Source organism: Meles meles, chromosome 2 (assembly GCF_922984935.1).
Source record: "Meles meles chromosome 2, mMelMel3.1 paternal haplotype, whole genome shotgun sequence".
Taxonomy (NCBI): Eukaryota; Metazoa; Chordata; class Mammalia; order Carnivora; family Mustelidae; genus Meles; species Meles meles.
The window spans coordinates 62,975,946-62,995,727 of record NC_060067.1 but is presented as its reverse complement, the minus strand read 5'-3'; the positions used below and the strand labels follow the sequence as shown (position 1 = coordinate 62,995,727).

Genomic DNA, 19,782 nt, shown 5'->3' with positions numbered 1-19,782 from the left:
CCCAGCACAGGAAGGAGGGAGCCTGTTTCCCAAGTCCCCCTCACCCTCCACCAGGGACCCCACCAGCCTCCCTGGACATTTCACCAGCAACACCACCAAACCTGTCACCTGGGTCCTTTCTGGACGTTGGGGAGGCTGAGCCTCTGAGGGAGGGGCGACCCGCTGCTCTCCGGCTGTGGGGGCAATGGCTGGTACTTCTTTGGAAGAGTGGCAGGTGGCCTGTGGGAAGAGTTGCAGTGAGAGTCTGAGAAGGTTTGCTGGGCAGGAGTCTGATCAGCCATCCCTGCCCTCTGCCCTCTGTGTCCCCAGCTTTGGGTGGGGAGTCCGTTTTGGGGTGCTGGCTGCTTGACAGAGCAATCTGATCCTTTTTAGGCAGCTGCAATGATCAGAGTATGGTAGTCATTCTCCTAATGAGCTTAGAGCTTCCTTCCTGCAACATGTTCTTTGGTTTTGTTCTCTTTTCCAGAAGGGGTGATGCCATTTTCTGTAGGGCATCATAGAGTTCCCAATATGCCACCTGTTTGAGACTGAGAAAGACACGAGCTCTTTAAATGCCCCCACAGAATTAGGAACATGTTTGAGAGTCAGTGAATGTCTCACACACCCTTTTATTTTGACACTCAGTCATTTATAAAGACTATCAGGCACTATTTTTGGAGGCTGGAGATGCAGAGAGCAAAGACATAGTCCATGCTCAAGATACTTCCCTTCAGGGTGGCAGAGAGAGAAACCATGAGAGGTTACCAGCAAGGGTATTTCGCTCTGTGACAGAGGTCCTCTTGGGGCCCGGAGTAGGACAGTAGAGTGACCGACTCACCAGGAGCCTGTGAAGTCAAGGCTGTGGCTCTTGCCTTCATGCATATGTATAATAGAATAACAGTAGTATTTCTATATATACTAGACGGAAAAATCTATGTGCACATATAAATATAGGTCTATTCCTTGCAAGTTCCTGAAGGCAGTTGGTAGGGCCGGTAACGTCTGGGGGTTTCTGTACTTAACGGAGGGAAGAAATGGGAGAGGCTGGGAAGGATGCAGGGCACGCATCACGGATTGATGAGTGAAGGTACGTGGAGCAGTTGGCTTGTCCGACCTTGTTCACTGGCCAGCTCATCTTAGTTTCTCCACATCAACGGTTCGTGTTTTTCTTTTTTAAATTCTGGAGCTTTTCAAATTCTGGAACTAATCAGTTGAGTGCATAGCAAAATACAATTTCTATTTTAGGTCTCTTACCGAGGAGGTGGTAAAGGAGTCTGCAGAAGGAAAGAGAATCATAAATTAAATTTATTGTTCTCTGAGCAGAAATAATGGCTAACAATTTTGGGGTTTACAAATAGAAATGACAAATCCCAACCAAACATCTGGGATGCATTTTCCAAGTGCTAAGTCTTCATGTTGTCCACATCCCTCTAAGATAAAGAGTGGGTGACAAACACATTTTAAAGATTTCTCTTACCTTGTTTCCCTTTGTGGGTCTGTCTCCTGAAACATAAGAGGGAGAGCAGTGAGTGTATGGAAAATGTCATCAAGCTAGTTTTGCATATGTTTGAATGGAAATCATTTCCATTTGAATAATCTTGATGATAATGTCAAGTAAGTTTTGTTGAGATCTTATTAGGTACCCAGGACCTAATAATACTAGTTAGGTGATTTCATTTGATCCTGGCCTTTGTTCTGGAAGTGACAACTGAGGTATGGGGAAGTTACCCTCTAGTCACCTGGAAAATGGTAGAAAGAAGACTTTAGTGCATGTGGGATGGCTCTCAAGGTGCACCTCTTGACCACTAATTCGTGATTAGAATTAAAATCCTTATATATCTCTACAGTTATATCATTGTTTCACATTTCTGCCAAACACGCTTCACTGGACATTTCTGAGCAAAGGAAAATAGCATCACAGAATTTTCCAGATGGAAGGCTTTTCTAAGACTCCCAAATCCAACTTTTATTTTAGACCAAAGTAAGGACAAACTAGGTAGAACAATTGCTTAAGACCACCCAACCCTAGAAAAGCCTGAATGAAGGTCAGGAGGGCATTTCCTGACTCTCAGGTAGTTTTATTTCCACAGTTGGATTCAATTCAAAGACAGTTAATGGGCTTCTACTCTGAGCTAAGCGTGGGACTAGGTAGCAAGATACAAAGACAGCACAGCCTTCCCCTCAAGGTGCTTATGTTTGTTCGGTTTACAGGCCAAGGTCTGGGATCTGGGGACACAGTGAGGAGGGTGAGACACTGTCCTTGTTGCCACAGGGCTTGTACCTAAAGAGTGCAGATTGAAAACACTATTAAATCTCTGAGAATTTCAGAAAGAAGGCCATGGTATTAAAGGGACACAGAGGAGATTTAAGTTAATCTGGGGGCTCAGAAAAACAAAGAAAGCAAAGTTGAGAAAGCAAAGTTCACTGATCTGTAAGAGTGGATGTAGTGTCTTAAACGGTGTTTTATATGGCTGTGGGAGGAGCCAATGGGAAAACATGGCTCCTGTCAGAGGTGACTTCACCCTGGGCTGATTACTGGCCTCCATGAGCTTCATTTCCTTGTGTGTGGAACAACGAGGCCACACTGGTTCAGTGGTTTTTAACCAGGCTCTGAAGGGCGCCCTCGGCTCCCCTGGGGACTCATAAGGAACAGGAGGGCTAGAGGACTTGTGTCTGGCTCATTGTCCCATGTCACAGGAGGCTTCATTCCATCTGCTTCCAGATTTCTTTTGGGGAAAATTCCAGCTGGCCCAGAACAACACAACACAACAAACAGTTGTTTGGATGATTCCAATGGCTCTTCTGGGTCTAAAATAATTACTTGAGTGAGCAAAATTATCATTCTTCGTCTTTTGTTTTTGGAAAACACTTTTTAAATAGATAGACTGGATTTCTCTGCATACATTCAAACACTGATGGCAAACAGGAATTGTAGACGTTCTTGGCACTGTAAAACAAAATAGGATCTGGGATGGCTTTCAACAACAGCAGCAGCAATCTAGTTAATGGGAGATCTTTGGCTATTTCGACAGTATTTCCAAAGAGCTTAGACCACATGATGCCTTCTTAAGGCACCAGGTCACAAGACCTAAGATTAACTTCGTCTCACTTTGTTGTGCATTGGCTTCACCCTCAGAGCTCCCTGGTGGACTGTCTCACTGCTCACACTGACGACTTTCCCTGGGAAGCTAGATGTTGGCTAAGAGGACTCTCTTCTTAGCTACCACTGTATCTGTGGGGGATCAATTCAAAATACTGGAAAAAAAATTCAATAAAGAGACTGAGTATCTGGGATTCAGTAGGAGCATTCCATTTATCGTTTCAGAGAAATCTATCCCATTGCTTCCGTGACTGAGCTCAGGAAAAGACATCTATCCTTTTATTCATGGACTTATTATTGAGCATGTAGTGTATGTCAGGCATGGATTCATTTGTAATATATTTATTGATGCTGGTGCTGGGCAATATAATACCCAAACAAAAGTTGCTGTTCCCAGGTAACTTACATTTCAGTGGCAGGACATAGAAAACAGATAAAAGTGTTTGATGACAAGGATAGGTGATGACAAATGTGCCAAAGAATAATGCGACAGACTGAGGGAGAAAGTCGGGCCATAGAAAGAGCAGGAGTATGAAGAGTTCTCCATCTGTCACACAAGAGAGATGGGGAACAGGGGGACTATTTTTTAGGCAGATCCCAGAAAGCCTCTCTGTTTAGGTGATGAGAATGGAGACCCGGGGAACATGAGGGAGCCCATGATATGACTGTGTAGACAGGAGTTTCCTGACAGAGGGAAAGTAAGTACAAAGGCCCTGAGGTGAGATGAATAAGAGGGAGGTACCACTTGAGTAGTGGTTGGAGAGGTAGGGGAGTGCCCAGATCGCCTGCCATCTTGTAGGCTGTGGTAAAAGCTTTGTCTTAAACATGGTGTATCTTTTGGATACACTATTTACACATCCCATGTCTTCATTATAAAATGACATTTTCTCTGGCATCACTTACCTCCCCCCCACTTAAAAATTTTTGTATCTGGCATCATTGTCAACAGCAGCAGAAATTTCAGCTATACCAAATATGTCTATTAGTAGTCATTTTTGCTGTCGAGCTTCACTTGTTTGTTGTTTAGGTAATTGAAATCCTACAGACTAGTGGGTAAGAGTGAATTTCAAGAATCCTACAAGCGAGAAAACTGGATCAAATAGGCAAAGTAGCATGTCATGCTGTGATAATTCATAAAATCCAATCAGCTTTGTTTTAGGGGGGGTTGTTTAATAAAGTACTAGTATTTGGGATAATGGAAGCAGATGAGATACAGAGCAACATTTCTGAAGTTTGAATCTTGATTCTGCTACTTACTATGGGCAGGATCATAGCAGGTGCTCAAAAAATATTTATGAAATAAGCAAATGGGTTGAGGGACGGCTGTTTTCTCATCTGGAAAAGTGAGAAATGGTTACTCACACTTCACTAGAATTTGCGGGTGGAATACATGGGTGAATGCCCTTCAAGTACATGGCTTGTAATGCTCACCCAGTTATTAGCATTATTGTGTGATGGAAAACTAGAAGGGGAATGACAATCAACTCTCCTTGTGAAGTACACACAAATATTCTCAAATGCTAGGAAAAGTTCCCTCTCTGTCACATAAGAAGACCCAAACGTTTGTTCTCTGGGGTCCTTCCCTTCTTGAAATTCAGTGAAGTGGGTTTCACGAGGAGGAGGCGGGCATGCTCGCCATCTGGTGGCCATCTGTGTAATTAGCACCATCTGCCCACAGAGTGTCCTCATTTGCTCTTCTGCAGCAAGATTGATTTCACTTCCGCTGCAAAATTTATTGCTGCTTCGGAGGTACTGTGGTGAGGGGAGCACAGCATGGCTGTAGAATCTGATGGATAGGGTTGGACTGTTACCTCCGCGACTTATTAGGGAGAAATCACGGAGAAATTGTCAACCTTCCAGGGTTCTGGGATGTTAAAGCAAAGCATCCCAGAGAACAAGGTATCACAAGACCCACTTGTGGTTGTGTTGGAGCAACTGGTCCAGCTTACGAAGCTTGCTGTTGAACTTTAGGAATTTTGCAATGCGGTTGTTAAACACAGCCATTATCAAAAAATAAATTATTTCACACACACTTTCATTATATCTGAGACTGCCAAACTGTCTTCCAAGTGGCTGTGCTGTTTTGTGTTCCCACTGGCAGTGCATGAGAGTTCCTGTTGCTCCACCTCTTTGTCAGCATTTGGTGTTGTCAGTGTTCTGGATTTTGGCCATTCTTCAAGGAGTGTAGTGACATCTCATTGTTTTAATCTGTATTCCCCTGATGATGTGTGATGTGGAACATCTTTCCATATGCGTATTTGCCATCTGTATATCTACTTTGGTGATGTGTCTATTGAGGTCTTTGGCCCATTTTTTAATTGGACGGTTGGTTTTTTAATTGTTGAGTTTTATGAGTTCTCTGCCTATTTCGGACAACAGTCCTTTATCAGATGTGGCTTTGGCACATATTCTCTAGAGGTAAGGTGACTTGTCTTCTTATTCTGTTCACATTGTCTTTCCCAGGGCAGAACTTTGTAATTTTCAGGAAGTGCAACTCATCAATGATTTCTTTCATGGATTGTGCCTTTGGTGTTGTGTCTGGAAAGGCATCACCACACCCAAGGTCATCAAGGTTTTCTCCTGTGTTATCTTCTAGGAGTTTTATAGTTTTTATTTTAAATTTAGTCTCTGACCCATTTTGAGTAAGTTTTTGTAAAGGGTGTAAGGTCTGTGTTTAGGTTTCTTTCTTCCTCTCTCTCTTTCTTTCAAGAGGATGTCCTGTTGTTCCAGCACCATTTGTTGGAAAGACAATCTTTATTCCATCGGATTGCCTCTGCTGCCTTGTCAGATATCAGCTGACTGTATGTGGGTCTATTTCTGGGCTCTCCATTCTGCTCTACTGATGCATTTGTCTGTTGCTTCACCAATATTGCACTGTCCTGATTACCGGACCTTTACAGTATGTCTGGAAGTAGGATAGTGTCAGCTCTCCAAATCTATTCTCATACTTTTTTCCCCCAGAGATCTGTTTCCAGACATTTACCAGGGCTTGTGAGTTGGTGCTGGTGTTGCCACTAGTGAGCTGAGTGACTTAACACAGATTGTTAGTCCTCTCAGGGGTTCAGTGTCCTCATCTGTGACTTAAATGGAGGGACAAAGATATGTAGGATCCAAGAATGTGTTTCTTCATAGAAGGGACAATGACACAACAGAGTGGCAACAAATGGGGTCTTTGAAATCATTCACATGGGATTCTAATCCTCCTCTGTCACTGAGTGACCTTGGGAACACTAGGGAAACATTCTGGGCTTTGGTTTCTGTGTCTGTAGAATGCAGATTGTGAAGCATAGTTCCTTGGATGTGGTTAGAATTAAATAAAACAATACTTGGTTTTCACTTAACTGCCATTTGATTTGTGTTCAATATATGCCGTACTCTTTATCTATGAAATATGATCATGAAGATCATTACTTCAGAAATAGACCATCAGTGTAATGTTCTGTAATTAGAGAAATAGGCTCTGGACAAAAATGGATAAAATCTGGGCTGAGTCACAATGTCTAATGATTTTAGGATATATGGACATGGACCTTTAGGACTGCATGTCCTGATGATTAATTATGGAAGAGCCTAACGAAGCAACTTATGATCCAAGTGGGTAATGTAGATTTGACAAGGTCTGTTTGAGGAACGTCTCCAAGTCTGTTGAAGCATTCAGAAATTAATTCCAACAATAAATTGCTGACACCATTCTTTGGGTGGGGCAGGGAGAGAGTAAGTTAGGAAAAGCCATGAATTTGAGAGGGACACACACTCTTAAGCAACTGCTCAAGTCAGGTGAGACAGTACAGTGGCAGGAGCGTGTACATCAACACACACTTGACCATGTAATTGACAGCTGTGTGTTGGGGTTGGTGATGGTTGTAGGACAGAAGCTCCTTCCTCAAACAAGCCTGGGGAAGCTCTTCTTCCCTGACCTGGTGTTTCAGGGAATGAGGGTGGGAGGGCAGGCAGGGCACGTGAAGGACTAATACTTCAGGGCTGACATGGGCAGTGGGGTGGTTGGGTTTGTGTGTCTGAACAATACCAAGAGATTCACAAAATGCTAGAGACCATTGTGTTCTGCTGTCTTTCTGCAGATGGGATATTAAGGCCCAGTGAGGGAATATCATTTGCCTAGATTTAGAGGCAGAGAAAGAAATGAGACCAGAAGCAAGCAATACGGGCCTCTTGACTTGCTCCTCCACAGGCCCCCACCTAGTGCAGGTACATGACCCCCACTAAGGGTTCACGGGTTCATCACTAGGTGGTCCGGTGACACCTGGCAATGCTGATTGAATACACTATTAAAATGGACTAAATTTTAGACTTAATTGAATAAATATTTACTAAGCATCCACTATGTGTGTAGCACAATGCTATGTGTTTGCTATAGGGAAAACAATGTTGAATAAACATTGATCCTTGTGACTGAGGATGCTAACTCATTTTTCATATTCATCTACAAGATTTATTTTGTACCCTGAACACCAGACTGGATAGAGCATAAATGGTTTTAGCTTAGAGACTCAGGAAGACTCTCTTAAAGTCTTAGAGAGAGAGGGAGAAAGGAAGGGGTCAGAGGGAGCCCAGAACCCTGTGAATCTGGTCAGCTCAGTAGGCCTCTGTGGAGAGTCCACCGTGAGTCAGTGATGGTGCTATAGGTTTTCACGTGTCCTTACCTTTAAAAAGACAGATATTGTATGATCTAGCTGGTATCTCCCCCACTTTAGAGATGTGGAGACTAATGTGGAGAGGTTAAGATCCTTGGAGTTTTCTTATTTGGAAAGCAGTAGTGCTGGGATGTGAACCCAGGGCTCCATGTCCCCAGGTCTCACATTCATGCAACCATATTCTAGCTACTTCTAAGCATCCGAAACCATGTTTGACTTCCCGTGAGGTCATTGTCTCCCACTTCAGACCAATGTCCCTTGCTCTGTGAAGCCTTCCTGGGAGACACAGTTCTCCCCCCAGGCAGAATTAAGTGTTCACTCTGTTGAGTTCCCAGAATACTTAGTGTTAACTGCACCAGACTGCAGGCTCTTCATGGTCTAAGGTCTTATGCTATTCAATTCCTGCAACAAGTAATTTTAAACAAAGTGCCCTGTGACCCTGGCAGTTATCACACAGTGTGCTAAGTCCCTTGTTTTTCATTCCTTTATTTGTGGCTACTTTTCATTTTTCTTTCAGAAAACCGTATGTGTTAAAATGAGCAGTTATCAGACGCCCTTCCTTTTCTCTGAGCCTTATTCTTTCCTATGCATGTGATGGAGAGGCAAATGCTTTCCTGTAGTCCTGTTACTGAGGGATTTTTATAAAATTTATACCATTTATAATAAATTTATGACATCAACTTTGAATTGAATCTTGTATCAATGCCTCTGTTGTTTTTGAAAAATTTTTTTTCTTAGATTTATTTGTCAGAGACAGAGAACACAAGCAGGCAGAGGCAGAGGGAGAAGCAGGCTCCCCACTGAGCAAGGAGTCCAATGCGGCACTAGATCCCAGGACCCTGGGATCATGACCTGAGCCGAAGTCAGCTGCTTAACCAACTGAGCCACCAGGCATCTCTGCTTCTGTTGCTTTTGAGCTATGTCTGAGATTTTGTCGTGTCTGAAATAAATTTAAATCTAAAATTATAGGAGAGTAATCTGAAATTTATTTCTGATAACCTCTGTGACCCAAGGCTTGTTATTTTTGTTTAAGATACAATCCAAAGGATGCCGAAGTCCATCATTTTTGCGACGTTTTGTGTTGCCATAATCTGGCACTAGGGGGCAGTATCGCCCATCAATTCATGTCCAGCACTAAACCTTGCAGCGTTTGGATGCGTGGGATAACTGGAACAGGAGGGGGAGTTTGCAGAATGGATTTTAGGTACTAGTAAATACAGCAAAACTCTGGAAACATTGCCATCATCGACAAAACCCTGGGTTCTGGTCTAGGCTCTGGTCTCTGTGACCTTGAGCTAGCCACTTCTCTTGCTAGATTTCCTTGCATAAAATGAGGGAGTTAGACCAGATTAACTCAAACTCATCTCTGATTCTAATTTTGTTGGCATCCAAATTCCTCTAAAAGCAAACGAGAAGAAAGGCCTTTTGATGGTATTATGTGGAATTCTATTTTGCTTCTTTTCAACCAAGCTCATGTTTCTGGATGTACATGTTCAGTCACCTGTGCATAATTCTCTTTCTTTTCTGGGATAGTACATTGTATTTCATTATAAATTCGCTCTTGCATATGGTATGCTTGTCACCTCAGAGAAAATTGGTTCACAGTCTGTGCGTGGTTCACATCTGAGGCCAAGAGAAATTCGCTTTAACATCCTTTATTCTCAGCATTAATAAGCTAAGCTGCCCTATATTTGAACATTACAGCTATCCTTCTCTGAAAAGAAGACGGTTTTTTTGGATTTGTGGTGAGTGCTAATGGCTCATCACAAACAAGCTGTACTACTATTATATATAAATACTTTGCCCCCAAATAAACTTTCACCCATTTTTAGAATTAAAAAAGCCAAGTTTCAGGGAAGATAAGATCTTGAAATCTGACAGTTTCCAGATAATGTCAGAATACGATCGCAAGAAAAATGACATGAAGTGTACATTAACATAAATCTATAACTGCTCAACTTGATGAAAAATATCACCATAAAATTCTGTCATTTCTGAACCACCCGATATGTTTTTTCCATGACATTTTGTGAGAATGAATAAATTATCTGAGAATGTGTTTCCATCAAAAATACAGAATTTTGTAATAAACACATAAATCATTCAAGCATTCTCCAGCAAGATGCCTGGTCCTAAAAATGGGGGTATTCATATTAATTTCACCCCTTTGAGCTTCCTTCTCTGTGTGGTTCCTTAGCGCTCTGGGGGGTGATGGAGAACCATCAATTAGGGAAATGTAGGAAGAGAGGATGTAAAGAGAGTAACTCTTACTGCAGAAGTTTCTCATGCAACCTTCACTTACTCCCTACAAGCCTGAATTCTGGGAACTCTGCTTTCACTGATGTCCTGTATGCAGTCTAGTGGGGGGCTCCTTTTCAAAAACAGTCATGTTTTTGCAGCCATGGTCCCCGTATACCAGCCTACATTCACTGCAAGATTGACAGCACTGACATAACTCTGAAAGAAATGTCCTTGTTGTGCTTTCTTAGAAATTAGTTTGCTTTTCCATTATGGGCAATTAATATCACATTAAGAAGCATGACCTCCTGTTTGCTTAGACTACCAGAAAGCTGAGGAGGCGAGCCAGTAGTTTAATTTTAATAGAGTGTAGTGATGTGTACCCGAGGGTCCTGAATTTTATCTTTGTCTTCATGTTATAGTCGACCTAGATTCAATCTAGGATTTTATTTTTATTTTCTTCCATTTTACTATGTACGTTTTTGTTAACCACCCCAGTAGCTTTGTGAGCTCAGGTAAAGCATAGATAAATATATGCATGGAGAGTTATGATACTGTGATTTATAATAAGAAATATATATTTGATCCTCATCTCCAGGATTCTGGCACAGAGCTCATAAATCACTTGGAATTTCCTAAGTGATGAAAGCTATAAAGGTGTCTTCTTATGTTAAAGAGGTGACTTTTGGACTGCATCTGAGGATGGTTGTAGGGGGATGGGGAGAGCCCACCATATGATTAGAGAATTGGAACTTTCTCTACCTCCCACACTCACCCCAGGGAGGGGAGAGAAGCTTGAGATTGAATTCATTTGCCAATGCTCAGTGATTTAATCAATTATGCCAATGTAATGAAGTCTCCATAAAAACCAAAAAGGTTGGGGTTCATAGAGCTTTTGGGCTGGAGATAAAGGAAGTATGGGAGCGCCACACCCTTTCCCACGTATGTTATCCTGTGCATTTCTTCTGTTTGGCTCTTCCTGACTTACATCCTTTCATAATAAACTGTAATCTAATGAGTAATACGTTGCTTTGAGTTCTGTGACCTCTCTAGCAAATTAGTGGAACCTAAGAAAAGGGTGTCACTGGGACCTCTAATCTATGACCTCTCTGTCAGAAACACAGGTGACAATCTGGACTTGTGACTGACATCTGAAGTGGGGACAGGCTTGTGGACTGAGCCCTCAATTTGTGTAATCTGATGCTGCCTCTGGGTGGATCATATCAGGATTGGGTTGAGTTGTAGACACACAGCTGGTGCCTGAGGACAGCTTGGAGGTGTGGGGGAAGTGCTCCCCCAACATGCATATTGGAATGGGGATTAAAACATCTTAATAGACCAACAGACATGTCGATAATGTAGAATAATGGTCCAAGAAGCTTCCGCAATCAAAGAAGTGAAGTTGGATGTCTATGGTGAACTATAAAAAAGGAAGGAATTGTGAGGTCCATTTTGTCTTCTCTCTCTCCAGGACTCATTTCTCAACATGTGTCTGTGAAGGTTCTAGGATGACGTGGAACATTCATGTATCAAATGATTATGCTCTCATCTGGGATCGCTCTGTGCTTCTGGTCCCTTTCTCTGTCAAGAGGTCTGAAAATACTTGGTCTACATAATTCACTTTGAGTTATATGAGTTCTCATAAAACACATGAGTTCATGGAGAAGAGCACTGAATCAAGTACTGTATACATTGAAGGTACTGACATTTTAAGGACTAAAGAGGCACCGATTTGGAAGCTCCTATTTTGGGGGAGGTTTAAGGGTGGTATGGAAGGAAGACAGACGGGGGAGGAGGGAGGTTTGAGAATAGCTATATTTTCCTGCCTCGGTGAATGCTCCTGAATTGAGTATTCGTAAAAACCCTGCCCATTTCACACTTCAAAGAGGAGGAAAGTGAGACCCAGAAAGGTTAGGTGCCTCACTTAAGGTCCCACATCCAGGAAAGGGGCAGAGCCTATGTTTTGGCTACTCTGATTGCTCCTTCCACCATGCTTCCTGTTGTGCAGATCTCCTCTGTGCCCCTGGATGCTCCTGCATCCTCTACCATCTCCATCTGCCTCTGCTCCACTCCACTCTCCATCCCTGAGGACCAACCAGCATGGACCACATATTGACTGCCCTGCCCTCTGGTTTCTGGCTGGGTTCAGTCATTGCAAAGTCCCTGTAGGAATTCAAAGGCAGGTTAGAGAGGGAAGTTGGTGGACATGTGTTCCTTTGGCTTCCCCTCCATGAGGCTCAGTGGGGCTGGTGGTGTCCCTCCTCTCAAGGTGGTATGCTTCTGGTTTTCTGTAAGTGTCCCCTCATTCCTCTGGGCGGGGGGGTGGCGACAACGCCACTGCTGTTAGCCCCACTTCCCACATCAGCTATACTCCCCACACACCTCAGTAAATTGTTCCTTTGTAAATAAGTTTCGTAAGTCATCCTAATTTGGGTTTGCCATCTGTCTCCTATTAGGATTCTAGCTGTTACACCTTCCCATGAAAGAAAATACGATGTTAATAATAGGTTATAGAATATAGCATTAGACCCATAACGGATAAATTTGATATGTTTCAAGTACTGGGAAGTGTAAATCATTGCCCTCTTCTCCATTTGGACATTGTGAGAGAAGATGGAGCATGGGAGAGATGATGAGAGGAGCTATAATGTGTATGATCCAATTAAATTTCTTTGGCTGTCCTCCATGTGTGCTTCCAGCACTACTGAAATTGATTATTTCCTTTCAGCTTCCTACCTGTATCTTCATCTCCAAATTGAGTTGCTTTGCCTAAAGCTTTCAAAATCTGTTTTCATATGAATTAATCAATGTTTTAAAATTAGATTTCTATCTTGTGATTTTACAGGGGATATGCTTGGAGAAATAACTTAGTTATATTTTAATGCAACCCATATGTTTCAAAGCAATTCCTCTCTGAAATTGCATAGCCATGGAATATGAATTTTCACTATCAGTTTCTTCATCAATAAGGTAAGGTGATAAAAAGGCATAAGATGTGTAAGAGCCTTTCCAAAAGTAGTTATTTCATGGAGGACAGTCCAATAAATCATCTTGCTTAAGATAACCTGTGACCACCAACAAAGATAACCTGTGACCACCAACAGATTTCTTGGAAGCAAAGACATATCCTTGTGTTTCAAACTTTGTGACTTGACTTTACCTTTAACATGTTGGCTTCTGGAATCCTTGGAAACGGGTTTGTCCACCTGTGGAAGACAACATGGCACCGTTATCTCTTCAGTTGTGACTATGATACCATCAAATGTGTTGCCACCTCTGTAGGGTTACTCCCCAAGGTCAGGGCATAAGTCCCTGGACACATCATTCTTAGAGAATCACTGTATGTGTACGGTTGGCTGTCAGTTAACACATGTAAAAAAAATTAAATGTGTGAACCACCGTGCCAACTGCAGTGGCCTTGGATGGTATTTGGCATAAAAATGCTTGTGTTTGAAAATGTGGCAAGTCACTTAACCTTCTGAGCCTCAATTTCCTCATTTGTGAAATTATGGTAACAAAAGTACTGATACATCATGAGGATGGGGTGATTACATGAGACATACCATGCAAGGTTCCTAGAATAGGGAATGGCACCAACAAAGCTTAAGAGTTATTAGCTATCATTATTAATATTATTAAAGGCACTGGTCAACCATTAGGGGCTCTACAATTGCTAGGCAAGAGTGTGGAGAAGAAAATGAAGATATCATAATGATGCCCAGTGTTTTTGAAAACCTTTAAGCCTAGGTCAGCAGTGGGGTCTATGATGGTTAATTTTATGTATTAAGTTGGCAGGAGCACAGAATTCCCAGATAATTGGTTAAACATTTCTGGGTGTGTCTGTGAAGGTGTTTCCAGATGAGATTGGCATTTGAGTCAGTAGACTGAGTAAGGCAGATGGCCCTCCCCAGTGTGGGTGGGCATCAGTTAATCTGTTGGGGATGAATAGAATAAGAAAGGGAAAGGAAAGAAGGATTTTGTCTCTGTACTTGAGTGCTGAGCTGCAATATTGGTTTCCTGCCCTAGACTGAAATTTACATCATTGATTCTCTTGGTTCTCAGGCCTTTCGGACTCAGACTAGAACTTACACCAATGGCTTCCCTGGAGCTCCGGCTTTCAGATGGTAGATCAAGGAAAGGAGCCCACATAATCACTCTTTTATGTCTCTGTCTCTGTGTCTCTTTGTATCTCTGTATCTCTCTGTCATCTATCTCCTATGTTGTCATCTATCTCCTATGTTTCTAGAGAACGCTGAAAGTACAGGTTGTAGCATTACTCTTCATTGGCATCAAGTTGAGGTAGACAAGATGGATGGTGGGAGGGAGAAGTATCATTGAAAAGACTGTTACTTATTACCCTATGATGTTCAATGTCTCGTTCTTTTCCTCTGTGGAATAAGGGACCACCGTACATGCCTGGAAGGTGTGTGGGTCTTTCACTGGTCCATTAATCTAATAAGAGTTGAGCGTCCTTTTTGATGTTGTCACTATGGCCTCCTTCACGACTTGCAGTTCCTTAAGTGTTACTCTGTGGAGGTTGGGGTGCTGGATGGGTTTTTCAATGTTCTGTTGTGCCTTCAACTTTCAGCTTTCTCTGTGTGCCTGCCTTTCAGATGGGGTCTTTCAAGGCTTATGTCCACCTCCCACCACAAGCCCGATTAGAGAAGCAGTAGAGGTTCTCTCTTGTCTCTATCTCAGGTGGACCCAGTGTGCTTAGGATCTTAGGGATGGGGGTTCCTCAGCATTCCCACACTTTTCCCCTTTGGTGTCCAAATTAATTTGGTGTCTTTGGACATTTGGATCCATCCGGCCTTTTTGTGTGAAAGAACTTCTTTGCCCTACACCTGCCCAAGCAGTAAGTGCCCTCTGATGGTGTTAGTATAGGATTCCAGGACTGGGAATATTTTCTACCCCTTCCAAGGGGGCTCCTCCTGTTTTCTGTCTGATAAATATATATCCGTGCCCACTATAAGCCTGCATCAATGCTGGGATATGAGGGAAAAAGAGGAATAAGAGCTTGGATTCTAAAGGACTCAGACATACACACAGGTCTGAGCTCACAACACCTTATAGCACATTATAACACAGATTTCTCAACCTCGGCACCATTGAAAGTTGGGGCTGGACAATTCCTTGTTGTGGAAGCTGCCCTGAGCATTATAGTACTCTTAGCAATATCCCTGTTCTTCACCAGTAGATGTCACTAGCACTCCCCAACTGGTCCTGACAACCAGCCTGTCTCTGGACATTGTCAGCTGTCCCCTAGGGGCAAAATGGTCCCTAATGAGGGCCACTGATGACCATACAATGATGCATCAAAGACTGCTTTGCACTGTTTCTTCCAGAAGGCTTCTCAACAGCCTCTAGCTGGGCTAAGTGATGCAGCTTCTGTGACCATGCTCACTTCTGTCTTAGCACTTCACATTACACTTCCATTAGACTCTGGGCACTGGCTCATTTTTCATCCCCGTTGTTGAGCACGGTGTTTGGTACATAGCAAATGCTCAATAAATGAAAAGATGGGCAGAGGCTCAGTGGTCGAAGACAGTTGTAGCCAACCTAAGGAGTCTAGGTAGGAACTGGCCTCTTGTCAGGATTATTGAAGATCCCTTTCATTGATGGTTTACTCTCAACAGAGGTTACAGCGAATATAGAAGTAGTAAGAATTAACTCTTGAGAATGAGGCTATAATGAAAAATAGAATTTGCTTCTCATAAAAATGTGATTATTCAAGTATTGATCATAAGAATAAAACTCCCTCCTTATTTGAATTGAGCTCAAGCCCTTACTTAATTAATACTTCAACTTCCCCACCCTGCCGCCAACATTGTGCTGAGTCTCCCATATTCTTTTTCTCACATGATTTCACTTAACTTGAAATGCTGAGGTTATAGTTCCACTTGCAAAGTGATCTAGCTAAAGGAAGAAATCTGTTTTGTAACAGAAAGCTATAAGGATATTATGAAGGAACTATAAAGTAATAAGAATGGAGGCTTACATTCTGGCATAGTTGTTTTAAAAACTCCAACGAGAATTATCTTTAAAAAAATTCTTCTGGGGGGAGGTGGGATTGGGAGAGAAGGAGGAGGTTATAGACATTGGGGAGGGTATGTGCTATCGTGAGTGCTGTGAAGTGTGTAAACCCGGCGATTCACAGACCTGTACCCCTGGGGATAAAAATACATTATATGTTTATTAAAAAAAAAATTTGGAAGGAGAGGTGAACCATAAGAGACTATGGACTCTGAAAAACAATCTGAGGGTTTTGAAGAGTCAGGGGTGGGAGGTTGGGGGAACAGGTGGTGGGTAATAGGGAGGGCACGTATTGCATGGAGCACTGGGTGTTGTGCAAAAACAATGAATACTGTTACGCTGAAAAAATAAATAAAATGAAAAAAAAAGAATAGGAACAATTTAGAGTCAATGAGGTACCCAGGAGGCAGTATTTGAATCCAGAACCTGTACTCTAGCCATTAAACTTAGAGTCTAATTAAAAAAAAAAAATTCTTCTAACAAAGGCCTACTTACATGTAAAGGGGAATGAATCACTGAATTCTGGGGGAAAGAGAAACTCCAGTTTTTAGGTGAATATTCTCTATTCTTTAATAACCAGACCAGAATATGTATCTTCAGCCACTGGTCCAGTTGCTCTGCAATTCTTACTTTTCCCTGAACATGCTTTATGCTCCCGTGATGAGTGCCCTGAAGCATCCTCCTCCTTGTCCAACAACCCCTGTGGGGCTGCCCCAGTGCAGATGTTGCTGACAGCAGCAAATATTTACCTGAGAACTTTGAAGACCAGGCTGAAAAGTGTTCCATGTGGACAGAAGTCAGTAGAGCCTGGGTTTCTTTCCCTATGAAACAGCTGCTCATATTTCAAGATTCAGTTCAGATGATTGAGAGTTTCTTTGTTCATTCATTTTCCTCTATTTAACCACTATCTCCTGAGGTCCTCTTACATAAAAGTGCTGTGCTAAGTGCTGGGGCTAAAATGGTCCCTGTTCTCAAGAAGAGGTCTGCTATTGACTGATTGCTTCCTGCTGGGCACTATGCTCTGTATGTATTATCATAACAACGATGAGATTTTATAGCTAAGATAATACAGGTTCAGAGAGGGTAAGTAACTGGCTCAAAGAGCTCATAAAAGTTGGAGCTGTTGGGGGGCCTGCGTGGTTCAAATGGTTAAACATCTTCTGCTCAGGTCATGATTCCATGGTCCTGGGATGGAGCCCCAAGTCTGGTTCCTTGCTCAGCAGGGACCCTGCTTCTCCCTCTCCTGCTGCCTACTGCTCCCCCTGCTTGTGTTTTCCCCCATCTCTCTCACTCTGTCAAATAAATAAGTAAAATCATAAAAAAATGTTGGAGCTGTTAAAATGGGGGTTATAATGCTCATCTTGCAAGGGTATTTTAGGATTAAATGTCATTCATTCTTCCATTTATTCATTCATTCCCATCTCTACTCAGGGGGACCTTCCTTGACTACCCTTACCCTGCTTTAATGATTTTTAAAAAGTATTTATAACTTAGCATATTGTCTATTATTTATTTATTTGCTTGTTTATTTATTTATTTCCAGTCTCCTCCCACCAGTATGTAAATTTCATGAGCCCAGGGCCTTGGTTATTCACCAGTGCACGTGGGAGCTCATCATTGTGTCTGATCCGTGGCAGGCACTCAACACATATTTCTTGAATGAATTTGTTGAATGAATGATTAAAGTTTAGGTTGCTGCCTGTGTAAAGCGGAAGTGTTCAATATTTCATCCCTCATCCTGTTCTCCCAAACTCTCCTGGATGTGTTCTGGGTAAATGACATTGCCTGGTAATATTTGTTGTTTCCTTTGATTATCAATATTAACAGGAGCCCTAAAGTTAAATAGATAGTGTGAACCAATAATGCACAAGGAAAAATGCGCTATAAATATTTAAAAGCATGTTCATGCTCACTAATAAATGTGATACAAATTTAAGAAAAGGACAGTGAAATGCCTTTAAAAATGTGATTAATAAAGCACTAGCCAGTTTTGGTGAGAGTCCTGTGAGGTGCACATTCTCATACAAGGCTTCTGGGAGGGTAAACTGAAGCAATTTTTCAGGAAAGAAATTTTACAACGTGTACCAAAGCTTTTAAAATGTTTTTACTCAATGGTTAAGTAAAATTACTAAAAATCCCATGATGAGGTATGATATATCTATAAAGATTATGCCATTAATGCTTGTTTATCTCATGGGAAATCATTTTATAAGAAGAACTTATGCCATAAGAACAAATGCCATATATATATATAAAATATACAAATGCCATATATATATATATAAATGCCATATATATATATAAAAAATTTCATTTTTTAAAAGATTTTATTTATTTATTTACTTGACAGGCAGAGATCACAAGTAGGCAGAGAGGCAAGCAGAGAGAGAGAGAGAGAGAGTGAAGCAGGCTCCCCGCTGAGCAGAGAACCCGATGCGGGACTCGATCCCAGGACCCCGAGATCATGACCTGAGCTGAAGGCAGCGGCTTAACCCACTGAGCCACCCAGGCACCCTATAAAATTTCATTCTTAGTAACACTTTTCAAATGATTCATTTTCTTTTTTTTTTTTCTTTTTTTTTTTTCTCATTTTATTTATTTTTTCAGCGTAACAGTATTCATTCTTTTTGCACAACACCCAGTGCTCCATGCAAAACGTGCCCTCTCCATTACCCACCACCTGTTCCCCCAACCTCCCACCCCTGACCCTTCAAAACCCTCAGGTTGCCCCAACCTCCCACCCCTGACCCTTCAAAACCCTCAGGTTGTTTTTCAGAGTCCATAGTCTCTTATGGTTCGCTTCCCCTCCCCAATGTCCATAGCCCGCTCCCCCTCCCCCAATCCCACCTCCCCGCAGCACATTTTCTTAATGCAGAAATACAAATGAATCACCCCTGGAGTGGTGATTTACCAGGGTTTACCAGGCACAATGCCATGTGACATTTTGTGTCCATATTTTCTGTGCAGACCTATTTCATGCAAGACAGTCCCAGTGTCATAGACATTTGCTTTTTTTTTTTTTTCTTTTCCTATTAAGTTCTTCTTATAAAATGATTTCCCATGAGATAAACAAGCATTAATGGCATAATCTTTATAGATATATCATACCTCATCATGGGATTTTTAGTAATTTTACTTAACCATTGAGTAAAAACATTTTAAAAGCTTTGGTACATGTTGTAAAATTTCTTTCCTGAAAAATTGCTTCAGTTTACCCTCCCAGAAGCCTTGTATGAGAATGTGCACCTCACAGGACTCTCACCAAAACTGGCTAGTGCTTTATTAATCACATTTTTAAAGGCATTTCACTGTCCTTTTCTTAAATTTGTATCACATTTATTAGTGAGCATGAACATGCTTTTAAATATTTATAGCGCATTTTTCCTTGTGCATTATTGGTTCACACTGTCTATCTATTTAACTTTAGGGCTCCTGTTAATATTGATAATCAAAGGAAACAACAACATTTGTATACAAACAACATTTGTATTTACAGGATATACTCATAAGTCTCTTATATGTAGGGTCCAAACAGCCTTTCAAAGTAAAGCATGGTAGGGATTGTTAGGCCCATTTCACAGATGAGGTTACAAAGGACTAAGAGAGGTTGCTTGACTTACTTCTTAGCACCCTGTTACCAGCTACCAGCATTGGGCCTACAGTGTGGGCAAAATGACATGTTATTATCAATAAGATCTGAGTCAAATTTTGCTTCTGGAAAAGGAGGCAAGCCTCAGGTGCAATGCCTGTGAGGAGTCCCCACCCCAGCACCTCACAGAA

The 19,782-nt window shown here is 41.9% G+C and overlaps 1 protein-coding gene across 2 annotated transcripts in view; it reads right to left on the bottom strand.

Annotated features, from left to right (window-relative positions):
* Positions 1-19,782, bottom strand: part of CLNK (cytokine dependent hematopoietic cell linker) — a 168,869-nt gene that overhangs the window by 40,319 nt on the left and 108,768 nt on the right. For both annotated transcript variants that reach the window (XM_045984963.1, XM_045984972.1), the window contains exons 8-11: positions 13,130-13,175; positions 1,457-1,482; positions 1,234-1,253; positions 109-219 (exon numbers count right to left, since the gene is read on the bottom strand). In XM_045984963.1, the coding sequence (XP_045840919.1) occupies positions 109-219; positions 1,234-1,253; positions 1,457-1,482; positions 13,130-13,175 (203 nt within the window). The remainder of the gene's footprint in view (positions 1-108; positions 220-1,233; positions 1,254-1,456; positions 1,483-13,129; positions 13,176-19,782) is intronic.